Source organism: Rana temporaria, chromosome 1 (genome assembly GCF_905171775.1).
Source record: "Rana temporaria chromosome 1, aRanTem1.1, whole genome shotgun sequence".
Lineage (NCBI taxonomy): Eukaryota > Metazoa > Chordata > Amphibia > Anura > Ranidae > Rana > Rana temporaria.
In genome coordinates this window covers 81,494,679-81,511,397 of record NC_053489.1, presented here as the reverse complement: position 1 = coordinate 81,511,397, position 16,719 = coordinate 81,494,679, and the positions used below count along the sequence as shown (strand labels likewise).

Genomic DNA, 16,719 nt, shown 5'->3' with positions numbered 1-16,719 from the left:
TAAAGGAAGCTAAAAAAAAAATTCCTTTAGTGACCCTTTAACATTATTCTGACTGTGTGCCTGTTCAAAGCTGGTAGGGGTGCCTGAGCTGCAATTTTGATAATCATTTTCTCCACAGTGCCTGTAGCTACAGAAGTTTAAAGTCTTTAGTGTTTAAAAATTTGTAGTTATCAGAATACATAAAGCATAGGCCACAGTTCTACTTTGAAAACAACTGCAGGCAAGTGAAATGAGCTCAAAACATAAAATCAAGGCGCTTGCTGGCAGCACGCTCCTGCTTTTAAAGTGAAACTAAAGTCTTGTTTATTTTTGTTAAAAAAATAACTTGTTATATTTACCTGCACTGTGTAATGGTTTTGCACAGACCAGCCCAGGTACTTCTTTTCTCGGGTCCATTGCCAGAGCTCCTGGCCCCTTCTTCCTGCCAAGGGCCCTCACAGCAAGCAACTTGCTATGGAGTCACCCGAGCCCCCTCGATATCCTCATTGGCTCACTTACTTTGATTGACAGTAGCAGCAGCCAATGGCGCCTGCTGTGTGTCTCTGCGAATCAGGAGGGAGAATCCCAGACAGCCGAGTCTGTCATGCAACTTTGCTGGATCGAGATGGGGCTCTGGTATTAGGGGGGCTGAGGGAGGGCAGCTACACACAGAAAATGTTTTTTCTTAAGCCTAAAATGCATTAAGATAAAGTCTGCCTATACAACCACTTTAAGGTGTCTAGATGGGTCCTGTGTATGTATGGATGTGAGTTGAGGCTTGTACAGAACAAATCCGAGTGGGAGATCGACACACTAACATCAATAGTTAGTGTTTGTACGACCATATGTCAGTTTTTATTTTTTCATTCAGCCTGGTGGGTTAAACGAAAAAAAAAAAAAAAAACTTTCTAGGAATCTACCACTGGAACAAGTGTCCCTGTTGGAATTTTTCCCCTCTTTTTATGACATCTATAACATTTTGAATTTCCCTTCATTTTCATTTGGATGACAGCTGTCACTGGGACAAATGGAGGCGGCACAGGCAGCAATACAGACTTAACAGGGGTTGTAACCCATCCTTACACTTTCGAAGCTTAAAAAAAAGCTTTCGCTATAGATGCATTTTTTATGTTTTTACTTTAAAGGGGAACTCTCAGCAGAGGGAAAAGAACAAACTACTCATTCTGCATTCAGCTTTAAGGCTTGTTGTCATTCGTAATTGTGCATCACTTATCTTTATTGAAAGTTAAACTCTTTTCTGGTCAAATAAATTAAGTCTGCCCTTCCTCCTTACCTTATTTCACCTTGCCTTTATCTGTGGTCCCTCAGCAGCTATTACTCCAGTGTTCCCCCCTGCTCTAGTTTGTACTGTGCAGGACCAGCAGTGGGCACTGGTTATGGGTTTTATTGTATCTTTATTAGAGCTGCTGGACAAAACAGCTTTGTATTGTGCAAGTAGGGCGATGCACAGATTTCATTTAATTGGCCAGTGTGGGATGTGCTATAAAGCCCATCTCTGGGCAACTAAACATTTATCTCCAAGGTTTATTTGCTTGTTTACATTTAGAGGAACAGAAAAAGGAGATTTATTTACCCAATCCTCCCCTGCTAGACCAGTCCCTGCAGAATCTGCACCCCCACAGTCATCTAGTTTAGGGTCCTGACTTCATCAAGAACAGAGCAGGGTCCATAGCGCTGCATTGTACATGAAGATGCCGAGGGACAGCCCACTGCCTGATAGTGGGGGAGCGCCACATGGCAAGGGAGCAGGGGATTAGGTAAGTAAAACTGCCTCGCCTCTCCCCTAGATAAAATGAGCAATTAACCCTTGCAGTGCAGGCATGGCCCTACTGGCCCTACAGTGGTCAGCTTATGTGCCTCGTCATCTGCAGCTCTTCTGTCTTCCTCACCCCTCCCTCCCCGCCTGTCAGCGCTGTGTCTGTCTATATCCCCTCCCCTTCCTGCCACTATTAAAAAAAAAAAAAAAAAAGATTACAAATGGTCACTGACAGCCCTTCTATTATAACGAGGGATAACACACACGGTAAATATTTTTCTAAAACAAAGCTTGTAAATACCGTTTTACAACTATCTTCAGACCTGTCACATGACTCCCAACCGGTCTCCTTCTACGATCTAGGGCGGGGCTGAGTGGCCATGTGACCTACCCGACCGACTTAAGCGAGAGATCTCAGCCCCTCCTGCAGTAGCCCTGGATGAGAGTAGGAGACCAGCTAGGAGTCACGTGTCCAGCCTGAAGAAAGCTGTAAAACTGTATTTACAATCTTCGTTTTAGAAAAACATTTACCTTGTGTGTTAGGTCTCATTATAATGGAGGGGCTGCCAGTGACCTACATTTCTGTGGCAACAACCACTTTAAGGCAAACATAATAGCTGGCTACAGTGGGGAAAATAATTATTCAAACCCCTGTAGATTTTGTAAGTTTTAAATAAAACCAAAGAATATCTAAGCTCAACTTACCAACCAGCCTGCGACCAACCAAATTATCCTGTCTAACAGAATTTTTTTTAAAACGAGTTTAGTTGCACACATTTGCAAATACTTGCGCAAGCTGCAGGCCCCGCCAAGGCACCCTGTATCCTGCAGACCCTAAAAAGGGGTCCCTTTTTTTTGTATTGTTGACATATTGGTCAGGTAATGCACTGACACGTTTGCTGCTATTGTGCAATGTTCTGGGTGTCTAGTGTGTTCCAATATACAAACTATTACAGTTGGGCTCCCTCCAGTCATCTGCCTTTCATCTATCCATCAGGATACATGTGCTCCCACTGTGGAGACTCTTCAAATTCAGAGTTGGGGTCTGCAGGATACAGGGTGCCTTGGCGGGGCCTGCAACTTACTCATGTATTTGCAAATGTGTGCAACTATACCCCTTTTTTTAACACATAATGTTAGACAGGTTAATTCGGTTGGTCACAGGCTGGTTGGCAAGTTGAGCTTGGAAATGTTTTGGTTTTATTTGACATGTGTTTGCCCTTCCAGTGCTCCTTGCTGTGAAAACCAGTTTATAGGTGGGGGCAGTGACCCTTTTTTTAGTTTTCCCACTTGCAAAGAAACGAAGGGTCTATAATTTCTATCATGTTGTATCATAGGTGTTTTGTTTTTTTTTGTTTTTTTTGTGATAGAGACAGAATATCAACCAAAAATTCAGAAAAAAACATATGATAACATTTTTTTATAAATTGAGTTGCAGTTCAGTGAGTAAAATAAGTATTTGATCCCCCAAGCAACACACAACTTAGTACTTGGTGGAGAAACCATTTCCAAGAGGAATGATGGTCCAACTCTTCTTTACAGATCTACTCTAAATCCTTAAAGGGGTGGTTCCCCTAAAAATTAACTTTTGACATTGAAAGAAGCCGAACGTCGTTGCGCATGCGCCGTATAGAGCCGCACCGACGTTCGGCTTCTTTCGGCATCTCGTGATGCGATGGATGCGTCGGTCGGATGCCTGTCCATCAATAAGGAACGCCCACCGCCAGCATCGTACCCGGAAGTGGCGGTGGGAACGAATAATACAAACGCTACGTACGGAGGTATTTTTTACATTAAACCAGCCGATTCTAACTGTAATTATTATAGCAAATGCAATGTCAAAAGTTAATTTTTAGGGGAACCACCGCTTTAAGGTTTCTTGGCAATGCAAAGTTTCAGCTCCCTCCATACATTTTTTATAGGATTAAGGCTAGGCCACTCCATGACCTTTTTGTGCCTCTTCTTGAGCCACTCCTTTTTTGCCTTAACAGTATGTTTTGGGTCATTGTCATTTTGGAAGACCCATCCATGACCCATCTTTGGTGTTCTGGCTGAGGGAAGAAGGTTCTCATCCAAGATTTTACACTCGTGGCTCTGTCCATTGGCCCCTCAATTAGGCAAAGTTGGCCTGTACCTTTAGCAGAGAAACGGCCTCAAAGCATCATGTTTCCACCTCTGTGCTTGACTGTAGGGATGGTGGTCTTCAGTATTTTTCCTCCTCCAAACACCGGCGAGTCGAGTTAATGCCAAAGAGCTCAGTTTTGGTCTCATCTGACCCACAGCACTTTGTCTCAATCCTTCTCTGAATCATTTACTGTAGATGTTCATTGGAAAACTTCAGATGGGGCCTGTACATGTGCCTTCTTGAGGAGGGGAATCTTCAATCCATGGCGGAATATTGTGTTATCAATAATTTGTTGGGTGACTGTGGTCCCAACTGCCTTGAGATCATTTACAAGCTCCTCCCGTGTACTTCTGGGCTGATTCCTCACTTTTCTCATGATCATGCATACCCCATGCGGTGAAAGCTTGCATGGAGCTCCAGGCCGAGGGCAATTGATGGTTATTTTGTATTTCTTCCATTTGAGAATAATTGCTCCAACAGGCACCAAACTTCTTGCTGATTGTATTGTAGCCCATCCCAGCCCTGTACATGTCTACAATCTTGTCCTTGATGTCCTTTGACAGCTCTTTGGTCTTGCCCATGACGGTGAGGTTTGAATGGAAGGAGGAGATTCTGTTGACGGGTGTCTTTTATACACACAATGAGTTGTCATTGGGATCACCTTCTTAAATTGACAGGACTAATCTATGTACCACATGAGCACATATTGTAGGCAGTCTGTGGGAGCCAGAATTATTGTTGGTTGGTAGGAGAACATACTTACCGTATTTATCGGCGTATAACGCACACTTTTTTCCCCTTAATATCAGGGGAAAATTTTGGTTGCGCGTTATACGCCGTTCCGCTGTCTCTGAGCGCCGCCGCCGACATATACCGAGCGCAGTACACTCGGGTACACTCGGCTATGCTTGGCAACCCCTCGCGATCACGCCCTGTGCCGCCTCCTAGCCTTTATGCGCGAGGAGCCGAGCGTGGCCGAGTGTACTGCGCTCGGTATATGGCGGCGGCGCTCAGAGACAGCGCTGGAGAAGCGGGGAGGACACCACCGAGGCCGCCGACGGACACCGGACCGGACAAGGCCGCCGACGGACACCGGACCGGACAAGGCCGCCGATGGACACCGGACCGGACAAGGCCGCCGATGGACACCGGGCAAGACACCAACAAACTGTAATTCTTTTTTTTTTTCAGGAATTTCCCTCCTAGAGTATACGCCGGTGTGCGCTATAGGAAGATAAATACGGTATTTTACTCACTGAACTGCAACTTAATTTATACCATTTGGCCCATGTGTTTTTTATGGGTTTTTGGTTGATAGAATTTAAAATAAACATATGATAAACATTATAGACCCTTCATTTCTTTGTAAGTGGGCAAACTTACAAAATCTGCAGGGGATCAAATAATTATTTCCCCCACTGTATTTAGCCCTTCATCTAACAATTGCTAAAAGTATTTTTGTACCTTAAAGCGGAGTTCCGGCCACAATTTCACGTTTTAAATATAAATACTCCCGTAATACACAAGCTTAATGTATTCTAGTAAAGTTAGTCTGTAAACTAAGGTCCGTTTGTTAGGTTGTTACAGCATTTAGACACATTTTTTAAAATAGAAATTGACTGGGGCCATCTTAAGTGTGGGCATCATGAAGCCAGACTGTATGACTTCCTGGATTTCAGCCTTGCAGATCTCGCACATGCTCAGTGCTGCACAAGCAGTGTAATAGGTTTCAGATCAGGTTTCAGCACCTGTGCTGTCCAAGTCACATGATTCTTTGAGACTGGGGAATGCACAGACTCCTGGAAAGTTACACCCACTACATTCCCAGGAGTCTGTGCGGTGTAGGTTAGGAAGCATTAAGCACCTAGGTGCAGGAAGAGGGAAGATTAACTATTCTGCCTAGCAACAACACTTTGAAGGCATCTAAAAAAAAAAAAAAAATCTTAAAGGACTAATGACATTTTTTTTAAAACTACTTATGTAATGTTATATTTATGGGTGGAACTCCACTTTAATATATTTCATAATCTGTTGTCATATAAAATACTCATCATCCTCTACAGACCATATATAATGTTATATCCTGAAAGGGAAAGTGGCAGCACTGGCTCTGGGTATCTGGAGTACTATGCAGGACAGGGGGACTGACCCAGAATACGGTTTACACTCTATTTGTGGTACTTGTATTACATTACATACATTGCATTTATTCTGCATTGCTGAAGGCTACTTTTTTTTTCTTGTTCCTGAACAGGAAAAGAAGCCTCTTTGTCTTTGAACAGGAATCATTTTCTCTATTAGTGTCATCATTTCATCAGATGGAGCAATAGGTCCATTTGGCCACCCAAAAAGGAGAAAGAAAAAGCTAAAATCCCAAAGAGCAGAAAATTGCATTTTCTGTAAACCTAACACTCCCTTTGTAAGAGTTGGACAAAAATAGAATGTTCACAGGCAGAGCTTTTACCTGGGTAATGAGGAGTTATTTGGATGTAAGTATCTCATTTCAATCCTGCCATACAGGCCTCTTCTGTGGCGGGCTTCTGTGTGTTCACAAATTGGGCCTGATCACCTGGAAAATGTCTTAACTCTGCTAACAAGTCCCAGAAATAATATGTCGTGCTCCTTGTGAAATAGACTTTTGGTAATAGGTTGTTGTGCTCAGCGACTACCTCTCTAAAATTGGTTATAATACTTTCCATCTAGGGTTTGCTTCGACTTTATATCAGTGGTAGAGTATTGTACCGTGTTCGCCATCGATTAATGTTGAAGGTGGCCATACACCAGTAGAATTTTGCTCCTGGAACATTTGTATGCATTTTCTAATAATTAGTGGGACCAAAGTGACGTTCGCTTTCGACTGTAGTGACAAGAAATTCGAAGGAGCGGGATGGAAAAGTTTTCTCAATTTCTAACACTGAATGTGGTTTTTGTTTGGAAGAAATGTTATATTGAAACCTGTTTAATATGTCTGGGATGCCATTTAACCACTTAAGGGCCGCTGCACGACGATGTACGTCGGCAGACGTTGACGATGTGCGTTGCTCTTTAAGCCCAGCCGTGGGGTCGCGGGCGCGCATGCTCCCGCGACCCGGTCCGAAGCTCCGTGACCGCCAGACCCGCAGACCCGATCGCCGCTGGAGTCCCGCGAATACAGAAAAAAGATATGCCGGAGCATTTTAGAAGTTACGCGGTGTATCAATAGATACGCCAGCGTAACTTCTTTGTGGATCTGGCCCCAAGTCTTCAATATTCTCCCAGGTATTAACAACTGGGCAGCTATCATCTTGCAGCATAGTGAGATACCTCTCAGGATTCATGGTATCGCGAAAGATAAAAAGACCCACAGTCCTATCTGAAGTCATGTCATGGATTAAAGCGGGGGGTTCACCCTAAAAAAACAATTCTAACATTACAATGAGCTGACCTGTGACACGGACATCATGCTGGTCTTTTTTTTTTTTCGTACATACCGTTCTATCTGTATTTTCTCCCCGGATTCCCCGCGGGAGTGGGCGTTCCTATTCACAGGGTAAGTGATTGACGTTCTTCCGTCCAGCGCAAGAAGCCGAACGTCGGTGCGCAGGCGCCGTATAGAGCCGACCCGACGTTCGATTTCTTTCGGCAAGTCGTGAAGCGCTGTATGCGCCGGTCGGAAGAACGTCAATCACTTACCCTGTGAATAGGAACGCCCACTCCCGCGGGAAATCCGGGGAGAAAATACAGATAAAACGGTATGTACGGAAACAAAAAAAACAAAGACCAGCATAATGTCCGTGTCACAGGTCAGCTCATTGTAATGTAATTTTTTTTTAGGGCGAACCCCCGCTTTAAGGAACATATATTAAAGAATTGAGAAAAAGTAACTTCATATAAAAAATGTATAAATTGTTTAAAATAGGGAGTTACCTTTCAATCACCCTGTATAAAATTATTTCGGTGGTACTATGTATTTTTACACAGACCCAAAGGGAAGTCCTTGTTATCATTTACATACCCGGTAAATACAGCTATATGCTTTTATGAAGAAGTTCACCGATGGGTTTGCTAGTATTTGTGGAAATGAAATGTGTCACAATGGTAAGTATTTCAATAATGCCGCATACACACCATCACTTTATGTGATGAAAAAAAACGACATTTTCTGTGAAGTAAAAAATGACGTTTTGAAACTTCAATTTTCAAAGACAAAGTTGCCTACACACCATCGTTTTTCTCACAATGTTCTAGCAAAGCGAGGTTACGTTCCACCACGTTTTACCATTGAAGCTTGCTTCATAAGTAGCTTCTGGGCATGCGAGGGTGAAAAAACGTAGTTTTAAACGACGTTTTTTGCTACACACGGTCAATTTCTGTGAAGTAAAAAACGACGTTTTGAAAAACGGCGCATGCTTCAATTTTTTTGGGTCGTTTTTTACAAGACATAAAACGACGTTTTCCCCCACACACGGTCAATTAAAGTGACGTTTTTAAAAACTTCGTTTTTTTTCATCACATACAGTGATGGTGTGTACGGGGCATAAGGTGTTAAGTATGTTGGGTATAGTGGAATAGACAGTTGGCTTGAGTAGGGTAGTTGGCTGGAGTCAGGGTAAAGAAGATGTGGTGTTTTGTTGCGTCTAAGGAAACGCATAAAGACTGTCCTGTCTGTATATGCTTGTAGAATATAGTTTTAGCTAAGGCCCCATGCACATGAGACATTTTTGCTAAAGCCTAGTACACACGATCAGAAAATCGGCCGCGAAATACCGCTCTTGAAGTGTTTGTACAATAATCTGATCGTTACTACACAGCTTTTGAGAGCCGATCATGACCATTCTTCTGAAATTATCCAAAGGGACAAACGCGAACATTTTTCTCATACAATAAAGAATAATTTTCATTTAATTAGTACAGTTTTCATCCGAAAAAAAAATCAGAACAACAAGACTACGCATGCTCGGAAACAAAAATAAAATACAATATAACACATTACATCACTTCCGAGGTTGTATTCTGTCATTCGAGATTTTTTGCAAGTTGACTAACTTTTTTATTTTCGATATAAGACTAGCATTCAACAAAAAAAACAGACGATCATTCGTCTAATATTCTCATTGTGTGTCCAAGGCTTAATTCCTGTCCTGGCAGCAGCATTTTGGCAGAAAAAAAACACTTGGCGCTTGTAAACTCGTGTAACGCATTTAGGCGCATCCAGCACGTGGGCGTTAGTTTATCTAAATGGCCAGAATAACTTAATGAAACCAATTAACGGTTTTTCCTGGACACACTGGCTATGTGGGGTTTTTTTTTCCTGCCTTTAAACTTCTCTAAATGCCTTTGTATGCATGGATACATAGGCTAAGAACTAGGGGAGTATAGAGGCAGGAAAACAAAACAAAAAAGCCCCCAAGAGCAGCAGACAAAATGTCCAGTGTGCTTCAGGCCCATATACACAGGATAAGTAAATCGTATGAAAATGTTTGTACAACGAACAATCGGGTGACTATCTGATCGTTGGTATAGTGCTTTCAACAGCTGATTCCAAGTTGCAGGCTAGAAAATGTTTATCTTACGTCAACACAGCGTCTAATTTTCGTTTAATTGGTTTTTGTCCAAAAAAGATCAGAAGAGTATAATATGCATTCTCAAACGAATACATTACGATAGAATTCAACAGATTACATCACTTCCAAAGTTTTCGTAAATTGAGTAACCTCTTCATTTTTGATACGAGACTAGCATGCAACAAAAAACGGACGATCATTCATCCGAGATTCTCATCGTTTGTATGAAGCTGTAAGCTCATGTCAGTGCCCCAGACTTCTTTGAGTGCATGAATAGGATCCATGGGGACATATGTTGGACACGTTCGGTGTGGTGCGATTATGCAAAAGGGTCAGGGATTTCTTTTGCACATTTCTTGCTCATAGGGAAGCCCATTGAAATTAATATGCTGCCCTGCGGGCAGTGCATGGGCACATGCATACTCCATTGCACCTGCATGGTGTGAACACATCGTTGTATCTGTCATGGTGGTGACAAATAAGATCCTCCATTCATATCATTTTGAATGTATAATTTTTAACCACGTTGGCACAATTTTTCATTTGCTGATTTTATTAATATTCCCCAGTCTGTTGTGTTCTCTCTTCCGTAAGCAATAGCATTGTATTTTCTCTGCTTATAAGGTAAAAAAAAAATGTTGGATGAAGAATGTAATACCGTTCTAATGGCTTTTGTGGCAATGGCATGAAAAGAACTGGGACATCTCACTGCTGCAGTCTCCATTTAGTACAGGAAAGGTATGGCATAATGACCCAGTATGCCCAATTTACTTTCAGACACATAATAAGAATTCTTCAGCATTGGATTTTAGCATCTATAACGGTCTAAGAAATGGCTGGCAAAGCATGCTTTTTTTTGTTTTGGATAGGGTGGTGGGAGTCAACCATTTTTGCCAGCATTTCATTCCTAGCTTTTTATTCTATGGGGCGATTTTCCTTTGCTTTGTGTCCCTGTTGCACCCATATAGGAAAGAATAAAAAATAGAGAGGTTTACCGAGGCATGAAGACATGGACAGCAATAAACGCATTGTCAGAAGCTTTAATGTCCACCGCCCCCTATTCCAACACCTATGCTGACTAACCTGTGTAAAAAAAAAGATGTATATATTTACCTATTTTCAGCCCACTCTGGTTCTGTCATGTTTCAGCCAGTGGCAGCTGCAGAGGAGAGGAGGGAGCGCTCAACAACAGCTAGGAACTCTGGAATTGGTGATGTAACCCGTAGGCCACCATGTCCTGGCTGTTGGTGCCCCCTCCTCTCCCCTGCAAGCCGTTGCTGATGGTAAGGTGTGAAAATCTGACAGGGTGGTTGTAATAAGTCGATTAGTACGGTCCACATACATGGATTGTATTCCGGCTGGTCCCTGCTGACCTGGTTGAATTTCTATCCATGGCTTTTCTTCCATGGGTGATGAGCTTTCAGTGCCCATGCAGCCGATGCAGAGGTTCAGGGATTTGAAATTTCTGCTCTTCTCCTTCTCTCTGCACCAATCAGGTTTGTCAGCACCATCACAGTAAATTGCTCTGATCCAGTGTTTCTCAACACCAGTCCTGAAGGCCCCCCCAACAGGTCATGTTTTCAGGCTTTCCATTATATTGCACCAGTGATTTGATCAGTTTCACTGCCTTAGTAATTACCACAGCCGTTTCATCTGAGGGGAAATTCTGAAAACATGACTTGTTGGGGCGCCTTGAGGACTGGAGTTGAGAAACACTGCTCTGATCCATCCCGGGAGCACTATACAGTGAAGAGCGGGGATTTGAAATTCCTGTACCACTTCACCAGCTAGATGGGCACTAACAGCTCAGTATCCGTAGAGGCAAGTACAGCGGGTGAGGAGGGTGTACAGGGTTTGCTCACGTTTTGTAAGATGTATATGGGGCAGTGGTGTACTTTTAATATTGTTAGTATATGTTGCCTAATGAACTAGCAACAGCTGAAGATTCACCCCTGTGTCGCTACAATCTCCTTTATAATGCCCACATGCTTTTTGTGTGATTTGATCAAAACAGTAAAATCCGAAAACAACCGAATAGCCAGAACTTTCCTTCTGCTCAATTTAGACTCGATTTCAAAGGGATTGGTCAAACTGAGTTGGTCATTCAAGCTGGAATTTTATCAATCATTTTTCATCAATCAGTTTCGATCATATCCGAGCTATAAATCGAAAGCCACTTCTGTAGGTGTGTCATATTGATCAAATGAGTTGTTGACTATAGATTGTTCCTATTTTAAAAGGCTTAAAATAAAGCAATCAATCATTTATCAAAACTTCTATTGGTTGTACCGGGATGATGGCTGTAGGCATTATCCCGGTGCCATCATTTAGAGTCACCGGCTCGCTTGTAGGAGTAATCGGAGCGGCGGACTAGCCGCTTAATTGCTTTCAGAAGCAGCAGGAGAGGGCACCCCCCTTCTTACTCCTGCCACCTTCTGCAGCTCGCTCGTGCTCTTCCGTCCCACTGGCAGAGGCGCATTGCGGGTGGTATTAACCCTTTTTCGGCTGCTTTTTCGGGTTAAAATCGCACCGCTAGCAGCCGAATATCGCGATAAATACGACGGTATAGCGGCGCTAAAAATTGCACCGCTATACTGCCACCGCACCTCCACTACCCTGTGTGAAAGTGGCTAAAGGAGATTGTACAATCAGATTGTATAGTTTATGGCCAGATAACGAGAGGGACATAGTACAAACGGATTGTATAGTGTATAGCCAGATAAAGAGAGGGAGATGGTACAATCAGATTGTATAGTGTATTGCCAGCTTAAAGAGGAAGTAAAACTTATTGGGGGAAAAAAAAAAGACAACCTGCAAGACAAAGGCATAATGAGCTAGTATGCATAGCATACTAGCTCATTATGAAGTACTTACCTGAGATTGAAGCCCCTGCAGCGACCCTTGTTTGCCTCCTCCAACGCCGCTGTGACTTCGGGGTATTGCGCTGTGACTGGCAGCAGCAGCCATGATGTCAGTCCCGCGCATGCGCACGGGAGCCGCCACTAACGGCATGATGCCATTAGTAGCGGCACGCTCAGTGCGCCTGCGCCCGATGTCTACGGTGCCGCTATTCTTTGCAAATATCTCCTAAACTTTTTAGGTTTGGGAGATATTTCTTGCACCTACTGGTAAGCCTTAATCTAGGCTTACCTGTAGGTTAAAGTGGTTGTAAAGGGTTTATGTGTCTATTCAGATAAGGTGTATGGTCGCCTTTAGAAGTGCGGACGTGCAGGTTGCCACCATTGGCTGTCCTTTGCAGGGTAGCCTACATCAGCCTGTCGGAGGAGATCTATATTCCTGATCCCAGCAGCTCCATATTCATAGAAGGTCCCATTGCTGGCCGTGTTCTGTGCTCATACATATTCTATGTGCAGCTTGTTCTAAATCCCTGCAAATCACCGGGAGTGTCTGTGACAGCGGCCGAGACCAGTGCCCGCCTCTCCAGAAAACATCAGGCAAATTGGAAAGCATAAAAGAAGAAGTGTGCTAATTAATCTTCTGGGTGACAAGCTGCTGCTACAGGGATTCCATTACTAAATGTCACTTCCAGGAGAGGAGAGAATAGCTGTGTTCCAGGGAGATTTAGCATCTTCCACCAATCAGAACGCCCTGTGCAGAACGCTGTGTTTATCCCAAACAAAGTGACTTAAGAAGTGCACTGATTGGCTGCCTGGACGACTTGTGGGTGGGCCCTTTCTGCACTGTTTATGGCTTTCCTTGAAGGTGCCTATTTTGTGCTGTTGGCACAGAAAATCTTCTTAGCAGCAGAGCATCTTGGCATCCATAATTCATTAGGACCTGGAAGACAGGAAACATGCTGATCCCCAGCTCGGAGGATTTCTATTCATGCCTAGCCGCCTGCGTGCTGCTCTTCCTCCTGGACTACCAGCACCCTATGGATCTGTACAAATGGCATTCATACAGCTTCAATCAAAGGGATTGTACACCACAATGCAGCCTCTGTACCTAAAGCCAACTCGGGAACTAAGTGACACAAGGGAATTTTCCTGCTGACTTCTTTCTCAATTCTCATTTCTTACATTTTTTTTTTTATTATTTAATCCTACCTGTTTTTTTTTTTTCTGTGTTGGTAAACAATCTCTCAATCAAAATGCCTGAAGCCAACTATTTGCTGTCTGTGTCTTGGGGCTACATCAAGGTAATGATGTCAGCGTGTGGTACGGTTTGGGTTGCTTGTGCAGAACTGACTACACTTGCAGATTCCATCTTTGCTCCTTATGATTACACGGACTGTCAGATGCTGATGTGATTGCACAGAGTCTGCTGTGTCCCTGTAACATGAGATAATGATGACTAGGGGGAGTGTGACTGTTTACATCTGTACATAGGAGGGGATGTGTAGATGCTGCAATAACCTTATATCTTAAGCTGACCATACACAAATAGAATAAAAAAATGGAGTCGATCATTAGATTTTCGGAATGGTTAGTGTGGTTACTGCGACAATCAGTTTTCGTATCAAGATCGAAAAATTTACATTTTCAACCGAACAATTTTTGAATTGTTTTTGTTTGAAAAACATGCAAGTAAAATGCACATGAGCAATAGGGGTAGTAGTAATAGTCATTGATTGGAAAAAAGCATTATGTTTAATGTTAGAAAATGATCAGAAAAATGTTGACATTTGCAGGAAAATTTCTGATGCAATGATTGGGCCATCGAATGTTCGATCCAAAGTGTGTGTTTTTGATTATTGTACACATTTTTGTTCGTTTTTCTATCCCTGTATGGCCCAGATTTTTACAATGTTTACAATGGATAATTGACACCATGTTGGAAGCACTTCTTTTTTACACTTGTTCAAAAAATAATGTCTTATGAAACACACGCTCGTCAATTTGGAGAATTAGCATTGTAAATGAAACATCTGATTGTCTATGGCTTGCTGATTCAGTAGGTTTCATGACCTATCCTTGATTACATTCATTTGTCACACTAATAGTTTGTTTATTGACTCTGGAGTTAGGCAGCAATATGAAACCTTCATCTAAACCAATTATATTGCGTACAATCATTGAGTATTGATCACACCTTTTCTTAGAGGGCAGGAGATTCAATCTAATTCTAATCAATGCCTGTGAAAATTGGGCATTGCTCTCCTATGAGAAGGTGGAAGCTTGTGTCACTGACCTCTGTCCTTGCAGCTAGTCTCAGTCCTGATGCTGAATTCACCGTCCATCTGTTCAGAGGTATCATACCTGCCTGGTTGTTGGACTGGGGCTGTAGCATGCTAATAAGTGCTTAGGTATTGAAGGTCTGCAAAACCCAGAGGGCTCATTAGGCTTCACTTAAAAATGGCAGAACGGGACTGGTGAGGCTTGGGATGGACAATCAGATCTGCCAAGTTAGGAAAAGAGAGACAACCGTTTAGGTTTCCCTGCTGGTCAGAGGATGTTTTACCTGTTCTGTTTTTTTTTGTTCATTATATGTTAGTTTATGGATCCATTATGGAAAGATTAATTGATGGCAGATAGATACAAAAAAGATGGCTACCTATTAATTGGCCCAATCAGTAGGTAAATAGAGGGATAGTTGGCAGGCCATTGGTGGATGCATGTTTGTTATTACAGATCTGTTTGCAGCACCAAAAATGTACACAGTGCACAGTTTGGTACATTGATATAAGTGCCATCAAGGAGCTTACCAATCTAATGCTGGCCATACATAACCACTTAAGCCCCGGACCATATTGCTGCCTAAAGACCCAAGGGGTTTTTACAGTTCGGGACTGCGTCGCTTTAACAGACAATTGCGCGGTCGTGCGACGTGGCTCCCAAACAAAATTGGCTTTCTTTTGGTGGTATTTGATCACCTCTGCGGTTTTAATTTTTTGCGCTATAAACAAAAATAGAGCGACAATTTTGAAAAAAAAATCAATATTTTTTACTTTTTGCTGTAATAAATATCCCCCAAAAACATATACATTTTTTTTTCCTCAGTTTAGGCCGATACGTATTCTTCTACCTATTTTTGGTAAAAAAAAAAACGCAATAATCGTTTATCGGTTGGTTTGCGCAAAATTTATAGCGTTTACAAAATAGGGGATAGTTTTTTTGCATTTTTATTTTTTTTACTACTAATGGCGGCGATCAGCGATTTTTTTCGTGACTGCGACATTATGGCGGACACTTCGGACAATTTTGACACATTTTTGGGACCATTGTCATTTTCACAGCAAAAAATGCATTTAAATTGCATTGTTTATTGTGAAAATGACAGTTGCAGTTTGGGAGTTAAACACAGGGGGCGCTGTAACATTTAGGGTTCACTTTGTGTGTGTTTACTAGTGTAGGGGGGTGTGGCTGTAGGACTGACATCATCGATCGGATCTCCCCTATAAAGGGGATCACCCGATCGATGCGCCGCCACAGTGAAGCACGGGGAAGCCATGTTTACACACGGCTCTCCCCGTTCTTCAGCTCCGGGGAGCGATCGCGACGGAGCGGCTATAAACAAATAGCTGCGCCGTCGTCCCGGATCGCTCCCTGAGCGGACCCGACCTCCGCATGTACCGGGGGGGGGTCCCGATCGGACCCCCCACCCACGTCTAGCAGAGGACGTACAGGTACGTGATTGTGCCTGTCCATGCCATTCTGCCGACGTAAATGTACATGAGGAGGTCGGGAAGTGGATAATTACAGTTTTGATAAAAACAACCAAAAAAAAACGATTCCTCCTGCTGAAGTGGCTGAATTTCAATCCATCTAGAGCCAGTTTATGCCCCTCCCCCCCATGCATACACATATGAGGGCCAATTAACCTACCAGCGTGTTTGGAGTGTATGAAGAAGCCCACCCAAGCACAGGGAGAACATGCATATGGTGTTCTGGCCCGGGTTTGCAGCAAGGACCCCAGTGCTACAAGGCAGAGATACTAAGCACTGAGCCACTGTGCTGCAATAGTCCCAGATACTGTTTTGGGCTCCTTCCCTGCACAGAAAATGGTGTGCACATGTCAGCGTTCCACCCATGTCAGTTTTTCAGGTTGAGGCTTTGGCAGCCATTGTGTGCTGTGTTCAGAGCGCTGTGCTCACCTTCCATCCTATCTCTGCGCACAGCCCCTGCATGGGAGCCTGGATTTAGTCGGCTCATTCAGCTAAGGGTGTAGAAAGGGATTCTCCTTCATTGGAGTTGGTTCTGCTGACATTTTATAGATTCAAGCATTTCACACACATTGAAAGGGACTCTCAGCATGGGTGACTGGTCCTCATTAATCAGACATGTTAGGGATGAGTGGGATTTGTATGAACATCCCTGTGCAGGGAAGCACCATTG

At 43.1% G+C, this 16,719-nt stretch overlaps 1 protein-coding gene across 2 annotated transcripts in view; it reads left to right on the top strand.

Moving 5' to 3' along the window:
* Positions 1-16,719, top strand: part of LOC120928642 (cAMP-specific 3',5'-cyclic phosphodiesterase 4D) — a 418,990-nt gene that overhangs the window by 336,427 nt on the left and 65,844 nt on the right. The window contains exon 1 of one of the 2 annotated variants that reach the window (XM_040339666.1): positions 13,485-13,583. The exons of the other annotated variant lie outside the window; for it this stretch is intronic. Coding sequence (XP_040195600.1) covers positions 13,536-13,583 — 48 coding nt within the window. The 5' untranslated portion in view covers positions 13,485-13,535. Of the gene's footprint in view, positions 1-13,484; positions 13,584-16,719 lie in introns of those variants that run through there. 2 annotated transcript variants of the gene reach the window in all.